The sequence below is a fragment of the Bufo bufo genome, chromosome 3 (assembly GCF_905171765.1).
Source record: "Bufo bufo chromosome 3, aBufBuf1.1, whole genome shotgun sequence".
In the NCBI taxonomy this organism is placed as follows: Eukaryota; Metazoa; Chordata; class Amphibia; order Anura; family Bufonidae; genus Bufo; species Bufo bufo.
Window position 1 is genome coordinate 447,560,740 of NC_053391.1, and position 18,068 is coordinate 447,578,807.

The following is an 18,068-nucleotide window of genomic DNA, read 5'->3' on the forward strand; positions in this document are numbered from 1 at the left end:
ATGGTGCTACTAGTGTTTTTTTCATAGGGCTGCTGTCAAAATAAAAAAAGGAGAGATGTAGCACTGCAGCATCTGTTTTGTTACAGAATAAAAAGTGTTACGCCTTTTAGAGCACTGATGATGCCTCCATAATCTCCATGGCAGTACACCCTTAAGATGTCCAGTCAGTCACAAATGGTGCTGCAGAATTGACAAAAAGCAGCTTTAGGCTTCATTCACGAATGCGTTGGAGTCTCCATCACATATTCCATCAAAGATGGTTTACAAAGTAGTCATATACTGTACTATATAATCCAATAAAATGACTGAAACCCGGTTACAATCAGTGTATCTGTCTGGCGGCATACTTGTCCGTCATGCAACAGATACAGAACGTCCACTATTTTCGTTGTTCTGAGAGAGAGTGGAATCACAAGAATAAAACACAGATATGAATAGGCCAGAACTTACTGTTAGATGTGATCACGGTTAAAGGATTTGTCCACTTTTTGCCATCATTTCAAATGTTGCATATAGAATTAATGTACATACAAAGTTGAATCGCTTTGTAAATGATTCATAGTATAAAGAGAACATAACTTATCTGCATCACACTTTAAGTCAATCTCTATTATGGACTGTTGTCATTTTGTATGACAGTATTGTGGAGACATTCTTTCATTTGTAAAGTGTTCTAATGATAATGTTAATTAATTTTATGTTTAATCATATTTTATTATTTTGAAAGAATAAAAAGTACAATACTGTAAAAGAGACGCCTACACACTAGGCGCTCCATATAAGGTCATATTAATTCTGAGTTATGAAAGTACAATATGAGTTCACAGAGAAAATATATGACAAATCAGTTTTCATATATCAAAGATCAATCCATAAACCCATTTGACCTCAGGTCTATGGACTATAAAAAAAATTTAAGGAGAGAGAAAGAAAAGAGAAAAAGGAAAGAAAGGAAAAAGGGGTGGGGGAGGAAAGAGGTGAGGTAAAGGATGGTGAATCGAGCGCACATTGTGAGTCTCTAGCACAGGGGTCTCCAAACTTTTCAACAGGAGGGCCACATTGAAGATTTTACAAGTATTCGGGGGCCGGAAAAAAAAATCAGTTATGTATTAAATTAAATGTATATATTTTACATGGATCGTTTTTGTAATCAGCATGATATGACTGAGAACAAAAGAGAAAAAACTTTAGCAAAACAACGCAAAGACACCCGTGTCCCTATCAGCGGTGTCCCCATCAGCACAAAAATGTCCCCATCAGCACAGCAATGTCCCCATCAGCACAGCAATGTCCCCATCAGCACAGCAACGTCCCCATCAGCACAGCAATGTCCCCATCAGCACAGCAATGTCCCCATCAGCACAGCAATGTCCCCATCAGCACAGCAATGTCCCCATCAGCACAGCAATGTCAGCATCAGCACAGCAATGTCAGCATCAGCACAGCAATGTCAGCATCAGCACAGCAATGTCAGCATCAGCACAACAATGTCCCCATCAGCACAGCAATGTCCCCATCAGCACAGCAATGTCAGCATCAGCACAGCAATGTCAGCATCAGCACAGCAATGTCCCCATCAGCCGTGTCACCCTTAAGCACAGCAATGTCCCCATCAACGATGTCCCCATCAGAACAGCAATGTCCCCATCAGCGGAGTCCCCATTAGCAGCTGATAGGGGCCACCACTGATGGGGACACTGCTGTTGGGGACGTGGCTGATGGGGACACCATTGATGGGGACACCCGTGTCCCTATCAGCGGTGTCCCCATCAGAACAGCAATGGCCAAATCAGAACAGCAATGTCCCCATCAGAAAAGCAATATATTCCCATAAAAAAAACAATATTCCCATAAAAAAAACAATATTCCCATCAGAAAAACAATATTCCCATCATGGGGACACCCACTGATGGGGACGCTGCTGTTGGGGACATTGCTGTGCTGATGGGGACACCACTGATGGGGACGCTGCTGTTGGGGACATTGCTGTGCTGATGGGGACACCACTGATGGGGACACCATTGATGGGGACACCCGTGTCCCTATCAGCGTTGTCCCCATCAGCACAGCAATGTCCCCATCAGCGGTGTCCCCATCAGCACAGCAATGTCCCCATCAGCGGTGTCCCCATCAGCACAGCAATGTCCCCATCAGAACAGCAATGTCAGCAAACTCAGAATACATTTTATTTTGCCCCCTCTCACTCAGAATACATTTTATTTTGCCCCCTCTCACTCAGAATACATTTTATTTTGCCCCCTCTCACTCAGAATACATTTTATTTTGCCCCCTCTCACTCACAATACATTTTATTTTGCCCCCTCTCACTCACAATACATTTTATTTTGCCCCCTCTCACTCACAATACATTTTATTTTGCCCCCTCTCACTCAGAATACATTTTATTTTGCCCCCTCTCACTCACAATACATTTTATTTTGCCCCCTCTCACTCACAATACATTTTATTTTGCCCCCTCTCACTCAGAATATATTTTTATTTTGCCCCCTCTCACTCAGAATATATACAATGTGAGAGGGGGCAAAATAAGATATATACAATTTTGCTCCACAGGTGGGGAAAGTGGAATATCGATAAAGAGGGGAAAATGGAATATATACAGAGGGGGCAAAATGGATATAAATAGAGGGGCCCTGTATATATCCATTTTGCCCCCTCTGTATATATTCCATAATCATTTATCCCCTGTGTGTATATATTGCATTTTTGCCCACTCTGTTATCTGTTTAATTTTTTTTCCATTTTTTTTGCCTTTTTTTCTTATTGAAATATATTTTTGTTCCCCATTGGTCCCCTGTGGAGGATTTCTTGCCTGACATTTAGTTCCATGCCAGGTGCCCCCCTGTGAGTTATAGCCAGGCAGTGGTGGTGTGCACATTTAAAAAAAAAATACTTACCTCGTCAGACTGCTCCGCTCCCGCCTTCTTGCTCTTGCTTGCAGCCCACAATCCTGTCTTCCAGCGTGCGTTGTGTGATCCCGCGAGACCTGGCTGGCGCGATATCACAGCGCCACCAGGCCTGAATGGGTGGAGGCGGAGCCCGAATGGATGGAGGCAGGGCTGGGGTTGGTGGGGCGGCGCAACTACTCACAGAGGCCGGGGGCCCAAGCGACCAGCCATTTACATAAAAATGTTAAAATTACTTGCGATGGGGCGACGGAGCTGCGGGCCCCCCCCACCGCCGGGCCCGGTCGCGGTCGCATCCTCTGCGACCGCGATCGTTACGCCCCTGGGCGGTTGTGCGGATTTGGTTCCTGCAACCTGCCAGCTGCGGGCGGGCCGGATCGAACGCACAATCGGGCCGGATGTGGCCCGCGGGCCGGGGTTTGGAGACCCCTGCTCTAGCATATAAAAAGAGTCTCGCTGTAGTTTTCCCGTAGACTTAGTAATGCTTTATATAGCCAGCAAAGCAAGGAAATCAGAAGATTCTAATGCATTCATCCAACACGCCCAAACCTTACAGTATTTAGTAGATGAATCAGTTACGTCAGCTGAAATTTCTTCCATCCTAACTATCTGTTGCATTTCTTGGAACCATTCCCTCATAGTGGGGACCTGTGTCGAACGCCAATGTCTAGGAATCACTGTTCTAGCGGCCGTAATAAATGTTAATTAATTTTGACCAGTAATTAATGTATGGTTTGCATGTACAATAGTTTTTTATTTTATTTGCTATTTCTCCAGATATAAATGAGTGTGCTGAGCGGAAAGGGGGATGTTCCCACTACTGTATCAACAAACCTGGAACTTATCACTGTTTTTGCCAGAGTGGCTATCGTCTGCTTGCAGACAACAGAACATGTACAGGTGAGGTTTAGAAACATATATTGGTTTTAGGATTTAAAATTTTTTTGCTCATCACTATATGTCAGCTTTTATATGCCATACTAGAAGAACAGCATAAAGAAATAGGGGACATAAGCATACAGATTGAAAAATGGTTAAAGAGAACCTGTCCCCACGAAATGCAGTAAGTCTGCAGGCAGCATATTATTGAGCTGGAGAAGCTGAGCAGATTGATATATAGTTTTATGGATGAAGATTAAGGAAAATCTGTAATTTATACATTTAAATGTCTGTTTATTTTCTGACTTCGGTTGTACACAGGGGAAGTGTCATCAGCGATTGATAGCAATTACTGTGAAAGTGTGTATACATAGATAGCTGTCAGTCACTGATAGCTGTACACAGGGGAGGTGTTATCAGTGATTGGTAGGATTCTCTTTGTAAATGTGTATACATATAGCTGTCAGTCACTAATAGTTGTATATGGGGAGGTGTGATAAGTAATTGATAGCATTCACTGTGTAAGTGTGTATACAGAGATAGCTGTCAGTCACTGAGAGTTGCTGCTGCATCCTGTTCCAGTGCAGCTTCTGTCTAGCACCTGAGCAGAAAACGATGCAGTAGGGAGAAATGAAAAAGCCATCATGTAAGTCACATGACCGCTACCATCTTGCTTACTATGGACGGGCGGCTGAAGGCCTTCTGACCGGACACTGAGGTGATATAAGAGCATGTTTTCACTTCAGTGTGCAGCAGCTTGAAGTTTATGGCCATTTATGAAAAGTTGCTAGGGAGTGGTCGACCCCTTTAACAAACTGCATCAAACACCTGATAAAAACCTAAACGTTTAATGGCACTGAAGGGTATGTTCACACGACTGACTTTTAAAACATGCTTCTAAAATCAGCACGGAATCCACGCCATAAATGCAGCAAAACTACAAAAATGCATGTAATGAGTTTGTCACATTTTGGCTTTTTTTGCCTCATTTTTTCCTTTAAAGAGGTTGTCTCACTTCAGCAAATGGCATTTATTATGTAAACAAAGTTAATACAGGATATGAGCAGTGATATGCTGGAAAAATGAATCAAGCTAGCAAAGGAGACCATATGGACAATCAGCGAGACAACCCCTTTAACCGTTGTGGGGTATCTTGCACCACACCATTATATCTGAACCTGGAACCATACCCACTGTCAGGTTTGTGGTGGTAACAACTGCCATGTTTTGCAGAGAGTTCCAAAAAATGGTAGGAGAAATTGGTCAGATGTATGTGTTTGTGGGGGTTGGGGGGGTTAAATTTGGCATCAGACATTCATATATTTGGCACTTGCTTCGCTGTTTAGGTAATTGCATAAGTAAATCTCCTTCATTGTGTCCCCTAGTCATGCACACTGAATATTACTCAGGAAAGGGACGCTGCTTCATTTCTGTGGCTGTAAGAAAGAAAAAGAATGACTTGTGGCGTTAAAATCTTCCAGTTGTATTAGCCAACAAGTATTATTTTCAGTGGTGGGCTGGCTTGTGCGTTGGAGAGAGGATTGATGTCTGCCTGGTGAACATTGTAGCCAACAGCTCTGTGATTTTAGCACACAACATTCCTTCACTGAACTGCAATGAAAAACAAGACTGGACATGTATATTTTCATAGTCTCCCATCACTACAGCACCCATATGATTCCTCGGAAGTAGGCCAATGTTTTCAAATCCTCCAGCTGCTCACCAACAAAATTAATTATTTTTCTTCTCGTGGTTTACCAAGAAATAGCCGCTATCCAGATATATTTCTGGAATTCTTACCTATCTGATATATTTTGAATAGGGAATGTGTTGTTCTGCATTTCTTGTTATTTTTAACAATACGCTGAAAATACAGTGCAGTCACAAAGATTTTTAAGACTTTCACTCTTTTCACATTTGGTTATGTTGCAGCTTTGTGCTAAAATAATAAAAAAAATATATATTTTTCTACATCAATGCATGCAGTAAAAACGCAGAACACAATGTTTGAAATGTTTGCTATTTTATTTAAAAGGAAAAACTAAAATCTTGCATTGACATAAGTATTCAGACCATTTACTCAGTTCTTTGTTGAGGCACCTTTTGGCGGTGATTATAGCCTCCAGTCTTCTTGGGTATGATGCCACAAGGTTTACACACCTGGATTTGGGGATTTTCTGCAGTTCTTCTCTGCAGATTCTGTCAAGATCTGTCAGGTTGAATGGGGACAGACATTTTTAGGTCTCTCCAGAGATGGTCAATTGGGTTCAAGTTAGGGCACTGACTGGGCCACTCGAGGACATTCACAGAGCCACTCCTGTGTTGTCGTGGCTGTGTGCTTAGGATCATTGTCTTGTTGGAAGGTGAACCTTTGACCCAGCTTGAGGTCCAGAGTGCTCTGTATCAGGTTTTCATTAAGATTATCTCTACTTTGCTCCATTCAGCTTTCTCTCAACCCTGACCAGTCTCCCTGTCCCTACTGCTGAAAAACACACAGCATGATGCTTCCACCCTCGTGCCTCACTATAGGGTTGGTATTGGGCAGTGCCTGGTTTCCTCCAAATATGATGCTTAGAATTAAGGCCAAAAAGTTAAATCTTACTGCCATCAGACCAGAGAATCTTGTTTCTCAGTCTGAGAGTCCTGTTGTTGTTTTTTTTTGTTGTTTTTTTTTTACAAACTTCAGGTGGCCTTTCATGTATCTTACGGAGGAAAAAAAACTTCTGCTGCAGTGATGGTTGACCTTCTGCAAGTTTCTCCCATCTGCACACAGAATCTTTGGAGCTTAGCCACAGTGATCATCGGGTTCCTGGTCACCTCTCTTTCCTTCTTCCTCAATTACTTAGTTTAGGCTACTTTCACACCTGCGTTCGGGTGTCCGCTCGTGAGCTCCGTTTGAAGGGGCTCACAAGTGTCCCCGAATGCATCCGTCCAGCCCTAATGCATTCTGAGTGGACGCGGATCCGCTCAGAATGCATCAGTCTGGCGGCGTTCAGCCTCCGCTCCGCTCAGCAAGCGGACACCTGAACGCAGCTTGCAGCGTTCGGGTGTCCGCCTGGCCGTGCGGAGGCAAGCGGATGCGTCCAGACTTACAATGTAAGTCAATGGGGACGGATCCGTTTGAAGATGACACTATATGGCTCAATCTTCATGCGGATCCGTCCCCCATTGACTTTCAATGTAAAGTCTGGACGGATCCGTTCAGGCTACTTTCACACTTAGAATTTTTTCTAAGTTATAATGCAGACGGATCCGTTCTGAAAGGATACAAACGTCTGCATTATAGGAGCGGATCCGTCTGAGCAGACATCAGACGGACCCGCTCTGAACGCTAGTGTGAAAGTAGCCTTAGTGGGGAGTCCAGCTGTAGGAAGAGTCTTTGTTGTTCCAATCTGTTTCCATTTAAGAATTATGGTCACCACTGCGCTCTTGGAAACTTTCGGTGAAGCAGAGTTTTTTTTTTTTTTTGTACCCTTCTCCAGCTTTGTGCCTCCACATAATACTGTCTCTGAGCTCTATAGGCATTTCTTTCCTCCATATGGCTTGGTTTTTGTGGTTTTTGTCTTTTCAAATCACGTCCAATCGACTGAATTTAACTCCTATCAATGTGTAGAAACATTTTAAAGATGATTGAGAGAAATAGGAGGCCCCCAGCAAAGGGTCCAAATACTTATGTCCATGTGAAATTTTAGTTTTTACTTTTTAATAAATTTGCAAACTATTCTTAAATTTCTGTTATTTTCTGTTTCTGGGGTATTGAGTGCAGATTGATCGGGCGTAACTTAAATTTTATTTTTATTTTGTTAACACAAGGCCGCAACATAACAAAATGTGAAAAAATTAAAGGGTCTTTCTGACTGAATACAATGTATTTTGGTATTGCAATAGATTTCGAATTCATATTCTAGTATTAGAAAAGCCCCATTTACAGTATTTAGAACTTAAAGGGAACCTGTCACCGGGATTTTGTGTATAGAGCTGAGGACATGGGTTCCTAGATCGCCGCTAGCACATCCGCAATACCCAGTCCCCATAGCTCTGTGTGCTTTTATTGTGTAAAACAAATGATTTGATACATATGCAAATTAACCTGAGATGAATCCTTTCCCTGACTCATCTCAGGGACAGGACTCATCTCAGGTTAATTTGCATATGTATCAAATCGTTTTTTTTACACAATTAAAGGCACACAGAGCTATAGGGACTGGGTATTGCGGATGTGCTAGCGGCGATCTAGGAACCCATGTCCTCGGCTCTATACACAAAATCCAGGTGACAGGTTCCCTTTAAATTCATCCTTATACTGCCATAGACCTGTTGAATCTACACTAACAGTCAACTGAGTGATTTGCTTAGATAACCATTTGGATTTTTATCTTTTTTACAGCGGTAATATTGCTTTTTGTGGCAGTGCTGCTCTGTACTGCTGGGTTACTTTTGTTATTCAACCGATGGAATTTAAAGCATAGTTATTTCCTCTTGTGTAAGATTTAAGGTAGGCTGTTTGGTCACAGATATTAATTAACTATCCTGAGGATAGTTAATCGATATCAGATTGGTGGGGGTGTCAGGTGCTAGACCTCCACCAATCAGCTATTTCAAGCAGTCACAATTCTGGAAACTATACAATGTCAAGAGCTAGAAGTAGACAGCTCCATAAACTGTGTAGTGGCCATGCCATGGTACTGCAGTTCTGATCCCATTCAAGTAAATGGGAGCTGAGCTGCAGTATGCCACCACCGGAAGCTACACTGTGTATAGGCCTTCTGCCTTGCGCTGTATAGTTTGTCACTCCAGTTGCCCAAAACAGCTGATCGGTGGGGGTCCTGGGTATTGGACCTCCACTGATCTGATATTGATTATCTATCTTAAGGATGGAAAATCAATATTTGTAGACCAGACAACCCCTTTAAGGTGGTCACATACATAATGTACCAAAATGATGGAACAAAGTAAGCCAACCTATAGGCGATGTAAAGTTAGACAAAAGTGTTTAAGATGTCTAGCAAGATGCACCAAACTGATTACACCGCATGAACCATTATGATAAATTTGGCACATCTTTACACTGTCCAAGTTTACATTGTCTGAATATGCACCTATAGCTGTCATGATATTGCAGGAATCCCCAGGAAAAGTCATTCGTCATTTCACCCTTCCCGAAATGTATCTTTAAAAGGTTTGTCCAAGAATGACAACTTAACACCAATCCACAGAATAGGTGATATGTTTTTGATCCATGGAGGTCCGTAAACTGTGACGTCAGTGATCACAATAAGGGTCCATTCACACGTCCGCAAATGGGTCCGCATCCGTTCCGCAATTTTGCGGAACGGGTGCGGACCTATTCATTTTCTATGGGGATGGAATGGATGCGGACAGCTCACAGTGTGCTGTCCGCATCCGCATTTGCGGAGCGCGGCCCCAATCTTCAAGTCTGCAGCTCCGCAAAAGATAGAACATATCCTATTCTTGTCTGCAGCTTGTGGACAAGAATAGGCATTTCTATAGGGGTGCCGGCCTGGTGTGTTGCGGATCCGCAATTTGCGGGTCCGCAACACACCATGGATGTGTGAATGGAGCCTAATGGGGTTTCCTTGTCCCCCATTTGAATGGGACGGCAGTTGAGCATGCACATTGTATTAGATCTGAGGCTAGCCAACTATAAGATAACAAGTGATTACCACAGAAAAGATGGAGGAATCTCCAAAACCTGTACAAGGTCTCTGCTTGCTGTCACTCAATAGAAACCTTTATGATTTACTTCCAGTGGATAAAAATCACCCTGGCCGTGTGATGATCGGATTGGTGCACATCTCATTACAAGACACAGCTCTTATTCCTACACCTGTAGATACACCTGTGTTCCCATTAAATGAGCGGGACAGATTGGGGGTCATCTCCAAAGACCAGCATTTTACACTTGTCTTTGTTCCTCCCCTGCACTGCCGGAGAAAGCGCCTTATTTATGATGAGACACAGGCACTCCACCAGCTCTCCATGCACCTTGGGTAAAAACTCCTCCAGCACCTGACTAGAGTAGTTTTTGCTCCTAATTTATGTCTGGTTCCAGGCGTAAAAGTAATTAAATGTGTTGGGGCCACCATCCCGGCCTCAGCCTGATCCATGGCACGCCATGCCCCTGACACTCCAAAGTGTCGAACATGGAGCGAAAACGCCAATGCAACAAAATATTGTTGTGCAGGTGCTTAAAAGGTCACAAAACAGGGTCTTGTTTTTATGCCTAAAACTGGCTTGGTGTCCTTTGTAAATGACCACCATTGCGTCTCCTGCTCAACAGAGGCTCCTATTAAATGACCGTGAGCGAACCTCTTAAAATCCATGAAGAATCAATACAGGAAGTATATTGTAAAATTGTAGCACATTTCATCATACAAAGAACACTTTTCCAGGACTGGAGTATCCCTTTTAAATAGTAAGCATGTGCTTGCAGTGTTACTACTTTGAAATATTTGTATTGCTTTAAATAACAGAAAACATAATTTTTTTTCGTAGATATTGATGAATGTAAAATATCACCAGGCATCTGCGGAACAGCAAAATGCAAGAACATACCCAGTGCTTACACATGTCTATGTGAAGAAGGTTTCCTATATGACGAATCAACTAAAAGTTGCCAAGGTATGATGTAATTTTCATGATAGGAATAATGCCCATATTCAGAACCACACATAATAGCGGTTGTCCCATCTGGGACATTCATGTCAGATATATGGCAGTCCCACCTCTGAGACCTGCTCCTGTATGAAGAATCGGGAGAATGCTGCACAAGCGTGGCTGTCATCTCCATTTACTGCTATTGCACACTCAGCAATTTTTGCTAGTCCCGCAGCAGTGAATGCAGAGCAAGCTGCCACCTCTCCATTCACCTCTATGGGACTTCTGAAAATAGCCATGCATGCACTTGGATATTTTCCTTGACAGTAAAAGGGATATTACCTAAAGATGAAAAACGAGCATGTTTGGACAAGTTTTTTCTCCCCATTAGGATTGCTAGTATTAGGAGTATGAGGAAAGGAAGTGTTGCAAATAGGGATGAACGAATCGACTTGGTACCTTGGAACCGAAGCCGAGTTTGGGAAATGTTTTTTTTACAGTACAAAGTAATTTATGAAGTTATTGCGCGAAGTCTCACAAGACTTCGCAAAGCAACAACTCCTGCTCATCGGAGCCAATACATTCTAATACTGTATGGAGCTCCTGCTCCGTACAGTATTAGAACGAAGTTTTATGTGAATCGACTTTGGATGTTTCATCCGAAGTCAATTCGCTCATCCCTAGTTGTAAAGTTTGGAAGGTGTATGCTTAGGTTGGAGGCCTCCGTGTCAGACACAGGAGAAAAGACTGGAATATCCTTAGGGCACATAAGGTTCTCTGCAGGAAGGAAGGTTTGAGGAGGCATTCTCAGTACTTTGTATTCGTTATAAACAAACTTCATACCATTTGTGAACACTGCTCATGTTTCCAGCCTTAATTGTCAAACATTTAAATTGGAAAGGATAACACTGACTTCCTAGGAACGGTCTTGCTGTTCACTTGTCCTTTTATTTAGCCAGTATTTCATATGTTGTTTCTATAATATGCCATATTTCAACCTAGACTAATATCATACTCGGGGTTTATTCCACTGCTGCAATAGGGAATCCCATGGGGCATCTGCACATCATATGTACTTTCAATCTTATTCAATAATAATAATAATCCTTATGTAGCACCAATATATTCTGCAGCGCTTTACAATCAGGGGGTTCATTCATGTACAAACAAAATCATACATTACATATTAAAAAACAAGTCCAAAAGTGAAATGAGGAATGAGGGCCCTTCTTGCAAGAGCTTACAATCTTGTAAAATTCCTTTCGTTCAAGAGTGCTTTGATTATATTCATACAGTTCTATTGTATATTTTATGAGCCATACCACAGATAATTATATAGACTGGAATTTAAATGCTGTCCATTGTAGTATGGTAACGACACATACGTACATTGCTGTAAGTATAGTGGGGTTCTTGGCAGTGATGTCAAAAACCCATTAATGACCATCGGAGAATTAGTACTAGGGTTCAACACATAATGGCTCCATTCACACGTCCGCAAAATGGGTCCGCATCCTTTCCGCAATTTTGCGGAATAGGTGCGGACCCATTCATTCTCTATGGGGACAGAATGGATGCGGACAGCACACAGTGTGCTGTCTGCAGCCGCAATTGCGGAGCGCGGCCCCGATTTTGGGTCCGCAGCTCCGCAAAAAGATAGAGCATGTCCTATTCTTGTCCGCAGCTTGCGGACGTGTGAATGTAGCCTAAAGAGGACCTGTCACCTCTCCTGACATGTTGGTTTAAGTAAATACTTGCATTCCACATGTAATAACGATTCTGGAGCATCTATGATTTATGACTCCTTTGATGGGCCATTTCTGTTATTTTTATTAGAAATGTATAAATGAATTTCCTGCAGTAAGGGTACAGTCGGGTGTTACCAGTTGGAGGTGTGTCCCTGACACTGGCAGCACTGATTGGATAATGTCAGGCTGTGCTGGGGGGGCACACCCCCAGCTGGGAACACCCATCTGTACCCTTACTGCAGACTGCTGGAAAGCCATTCATAACTTCTAGTAGAAAATGGCACAACACAGAGTCATAAGAATAGATGATCCAAAATTGGTATTACACGGGGAATGCATGAAGCTATTAAAACAGGCATGTCAGGAGTGGTGAAAGGTCCTTTTTAAGATCCTTTAGATGTTCTTCAATCTGTTCAATATGTAAAAGGGGCACCCATTGCATTTGTGGCATGACTCCTAATTTACATGAATGTTTCCAGGCTTTATTAGCTAGATTTAGAAGTGATTAAAAATAACTCATACTCTCTGCATGGCTTTGATTTATAATAGAATTCAAGTTAGGATCCAAATTGGACTAATCAACCACATCAAAAGTGGGTCTAATGGGGTTCCATCACAGTTTCCAGCATAATTTTGATTGAAAGAATGGCCTTGCATGCGGCTCTGTTTTGACACCTCCCAGCAGTCTCGTGTGTTTACCTTACCTAATTCTTTATTAATCAGTTCCACAGAGAATATTTATATATTCCTCAAGTACAGTATATGCAGCTTACATGGTCAGTTTCCATAAACCTGTAGTAAAGGTGAGTGTAAGAAAGTTTGTAATATATCTTATCAGATAATAGCAGCTCACTCTTCATCCTGCCCCTCTCCATAGACTTCTATGGGCCTCATTTAATCTGACCCTTCAGGGAGTTAGTTTTGTTGCTCAAGAGACATTCAGCAGAGAATATTAGTTTACAATGGAGGAGAGACATTTTTCATTTGTAAGACATTACAAAGTTTCTTATATTCACCTGTACTATGGATTCAGGCAAATTTTGTTGAAAGTGCAGCAACCTTTTAAAATAACCTAATCAACATAGTGCAATATCTTCTTCACAGATATAAATGAATGTGAAGAGAAACGTTGTGAACAGACTTGTGTCAATACACCTGGAAGCTATTCATGTCACTGTGATGGGCGAGGAGGAGTAAAATTATCACATGATATGAGCACTTGCGAGGTACTCTTTAAATTGTATTTTTGTGAAGCATTAGACATGCTCCTAATTCACAACTGATGTATTTTCTGCCTTTTGCTTCTAGGACATAATGCCATGTGTTCCTTTTGCAATGGAGAAGAGCATAAAGTCTTTGTATCTCGGCAGGATGTTCAGCGGGACACCTGTAATCAGACTTCGGTTTAAGAGAAAGCATCTGACCAGGTGAGGTCTACTAAACTGAACCAGATGCAAGATGAGATCAGGAGGAAGAGCAGTGAATGGACTTACGTTTCTATCTTGCTTATATAAAATGTGTTAGTTATTTTAACCGCTATTACTGTACACTGTGGATACTATCCTTTTCCCTCTGGCTTCTGCACACTTGGCCTTCTGCCCTGTCTTGGATTTTCTTTCTGAAAACATTTCTTGACATTTTCAGTTTTCTCCATTAGGGTGAAAAAAAAAATTTGGCAGAAGTCTATTCTGACTTAAATTTGGCTGTAGAATTTTAACTTTTTGGCCGTAGTGATGGAAACAATCCTGATCTCTGCAGTGTTTCCTAGTACTAACAGTAATAAGGACTTTAGTGTTTTTTTATGATTTCTCACTCTTCATTGGCATACAGCGTGCATTGACGTTGTGCAGGTTCGTTCTGAATTCCCGACTTGACCCATTATAGCTCTGATTGTTCTGTTTTTATAAAAAATAGGCAATTACATTTTAATATAAAAATAGTTTTTTAAAGGCACTTCATATTTAGACATTTTACTCATGTATAGCAATTTGCTTATATAGCAATATTGCTTTATTTAAAGGGAGCCTGTCAGATTGAACGTGATGTTACAAAGGACACTTGCCAGTGTAATTGACAGGTAGCTCTATATGCACAGACATACTGAGAAGGCTGTCGGTTACTGAATAGGACCACTCACATGATTACTAAGCATAGACACAGCAGTTAATGAAACACAAGTTATACTTTTCCCACAAAACTATACATTTATGTGTTTGTTTCTTCTCCTCCATTCCATGTTGCCTACAGAACAGACACCGTCTTTAAGGTGACAGTCTCTTTAAAGGAGTGGGTTGAGAGTACTAATCATATGCCCTTCACAGTGTGCATGTAGAATGTAAACCGAATAAACAAGATGACTTTCCACTGTGAGCATGTTCACACAGCAGCTTTTGCTGAGAGAATTTGGTGTGGTTTCCATACCAAAAAGCCACTGGTGGTGACGGGGAATTCGCCTCCACTTGTCAATGGGAGATGACGCTGCTGTTTGTGTGGATGTAGTTTATAGCCATGACCGTGCCAAGGAAGGACATGAAAGATGGATTCCACATGGCCACCAGCTGCTTTTTGGTGCGTAATCTGTGCCAAATTCTGACTTGAGAAGCTGCAATGTGAATTATCCCTAACGATGTACTACACAAGACCACTGGTTTCTCTTTTTTCCAGACTCCTTGTTCAAAGGTTAGATAATATGTATATATTACTGTATTCACATCTAGATTTCTCACTGCCATTGTTCTTCTCCGTCAAAGGAATAATTATGATGGTAGTGTTTGTTTCGTCACAGGACGCATTCACTATAATCTGCAGTGTTAGGCTTCTGTCATGTTGCCTGTCTTTGTAACAAACAAAATGGTGCCGCAAGTGGTGCTATTTTGTCTGGCATTTTTTAACCACTTGCCTACCACAGCACGACTTTATACATCGGGGCGGTAGGCTGTTAACTGTAACCTGCCATATAAAAGTGGCAAGTTATATTATGATCTGCCAAATCCTGTGGTGCTGCAGATCGCATTAGACAGCTGTAGTCACAGTGAAGACCCCGGAGACCAGCCAAAGTCTTCCTCGGGCATGAGATCGTGGTGACAGGCTGTCACAGCAAACCACTGTGAAGAAAAGCCGACAGGGGGTGCACGCAGCTTAGATCCTTGATGTGAGAGCAACCACTGCTGGTTTTAAAGTTAACTGTAATCCTGTTGTCTGTGAATTAACCCCTTTCTGTCTTGACTGGGGCAGGAAGGGGTTAATTCACATTTTTTTTCTATAATAAAATAAATAAAGTTCTAGCTATAGTTGTTGTTAGTTTTAGCCATATTATAGCAGACCATGTACAGATGCGCATGTACATTTTTTACCCTTTTTCTTTCATAAAAAATGAAAATATATTTATTAGTTTTAGCAATAGTACTGCACACTTTGTGTGTGTGTGTGTGTGTGTGTGTGTGTGTAAAATATACAAATGTACACACATTTTTTTAATTAATAAGAGAGGAAAAATGTACATTTATTCAGAATTCTCAGAGTTTTTCTCTTTAAATATTATACCTGTCATTTAATGACACAAAAGAAAGGTCTAATGTGTCCTGTAAAAAATATGAAATACATGTAGGTTGACTAAGAAATAAGGTAGTTATTTTCAGTTAGATAGGCCCATTGCTAAAACTGAAAAATTGGCCTGTTAAGAAGTGGGAGGAGGTAAACACTCAGGTAATGAAGTGGTTAAGGAATCTGCAACATTTACTTATGTATTGTATGCACTTATATAACCTCCTCAAGAAAACTCCACTCCAGTTGTGAATACAGCCTTAACAGGACTACAAGATTCAGCATAGCAGTTTGCTGTTGTTCCCATTAGCATTTACTTGTGGAGAGTTATCAATCCACTTTTAACCCCTTAAAAGTCAGGACTTTGAAGTTGGCAACCACTCAGGAGCTGAGCAGGCACCATAGCCATCGGATGCCTGCTGTTTTACACAGCAGACACCCAGATGCGAAGTCTGATTGGCGATAACATTATGAAGGCAGGGAGTAAAAAATGAAAATGACAAAATAGAAAAAAACTTGGTGTTAAAGCATTAAAACGTCACCTGACCCTACTTGACACTTGAAGAGAACGTGTCACCATGAAATACAGTGCAATCTGCAGGCAGCATGTTACATAGTAGGAGTTGCTGAGCAAATTGCTGAATAGTTTTGTGGAAAAAGATTCAGCAAAACATTACATTTATTCATTTAAATCCCTGCTCTTCCTGGGATCAGTTGCCCAAATGGGTCATCTTTTTCAGTGATTGACTGCATTCCCTGTATTAGTGTGTATACATATACAGTGGCCCCTTTAAGATACGATGGCCTCAGGATACAATATTTTCAACATACAATGCTCTTTTCTGACCCATCTTAAGTTGAAACCAGACTCCACATACAGGGAGTGCAGAATTATTAGGCAAGTTGTATTTTTGAGGATTAATTTTATTATTGAGCAACAACCATGTTCTCAATGAACCCAAAAAACTCATTAATATCAAAGCTGAATATTTTTGGAAGTAGTTTTTAGTTTGTTTTTAGTTTTAGCTATTTTAGGGGGATATCTGTGTGTGCAGGTGACTATTACTGTGCATAATTATTAGGCAACTTAACAAAAAACAAATATATACCCATTTCAATTATTTATTTTTACCAGTGAAACCAATATAACATCTCAACATTCACAAATATACATTTCTGACATTCAAAAACAAAACAAAAACAAATCAGTGACCAATATAGCCACCTTTCTTTGCAAGGACACTCAAAAGCCTGCCATCCATGGATTCTGTCAGTGTTTTGATCTGTTCACCATCAACATTGCGTGCAGCAGCAACCACAGCCTCCCAGACACTGTTCAGAGAGGTGTACTGTTTTCCCTCCTTGTAAATCTCACATTTGATGATGGACCACAGGTTCTCAATGGGGTTCAGATCAGGTGAACAAGGAGGCCATGTCATTAGATTTTCTTCTTTTATACCCTTTCTTGCCAGCCACGCTGTGGAGTACTTGGACGCGTGTAATGGAGCATTGTCCTGCATGAAAATCATGTTTTTCTTGAAGGATGCAGACTTCTTCCTGTACCACTGCTTGAAGAAGGTGTCTTCCAGAAACTGGCAGTAGGACTGGGAGTTGAGCTTGACTCCATCCTCAACCCGAAAAGGCCCCACAAGCTCATCTTTGATGATACCAGCCCAAACCAGTACTACACCTCCACCTTGCTGGCGTCTGAGTCGGACTGGAGCTCTCTGCCCTTTACCAATCCAGCCACGGGCCCATCCATCTGGCCCATCAAGACTCACTCTCATTTCATCAGTCCATAAAACCTTAGAAAAATCAGTCTTGAGATATTTCTTGGCCCAGTCTTGACGTTTCAGCTTGTGTGTCTTGTTCAGTGGTGGTCGTCTTTCAGCCTTTCTTACCTTGGCCATGTCTCTGAGTATTGCACACCTTGTGCTTTTGGGCACTCCAGTGATGTTGCAGCTCTGAAATATGGCCAAACTGGTGGCAAGTGGCATCTTGGCAGCTGCACGCTTGACTTTTCTCAGTTCATGGGCAGTTATTTTGCGCCTTGGTTTTTCCACACGCTTCTTGCGACCCTGTTGACTATTTTGAATGAAACGCTTAATTGTTCGATGATCACGCTTCAGAAGCTTTGCAATTTTAAGAGTGCTGCATCCCTCTGCAAGATATCTCACTATTTTTGACTTTTCTGAGCCTGTCAAGTCCTTCTTTTGACCCATTTTGCCAAAGAAAGGAAGTTGCCTAATAATTATGCACACCTAATATAGGGTGTTGATGTCATTAGACCACACCCCTTCTCATTACAGAGATGCACATCACCTAATATGCTTAATTGGTAGTAGGCTTTCGA

The 18,068-nt window shown here is 41.6% G+C and overlaps 1 protein-coding gene across 5 annotated transcripts in view; it reads left to right on the top strand.

Moving 5' to 3' along the window:
- GAS6 (growth arrest specific 6) overlaps positions 1-18,068 on the top strand; it is a 94,287-nt gene that overhangs the window by 61,311 nt on the left and 14,908 nt on the right. For all 5 annotated transcript variants that reach the window (XM_040425084.1, XM_040425085.1, XM_040425088.1 and 2 more), the window contains 4 exons: positions 3,705-3,827; positions 10,323-10,448; positions 13,277-13,398; positions 13,481-13,599. In XM_040425084.1, coding sequence (XP_040281018.1) covers positions 3,705-3,827; positions 10,323-10,448; positions 13,277-13,398; positions 13,481-13,599 — 490 coding nt within the window. The remainder of the gene's footprint in view (positions 1-3,704; positions 3,828-10,322; positions 10,449-13,276; positions 13,399-13,480; positions 13,600-18,068) is intronic.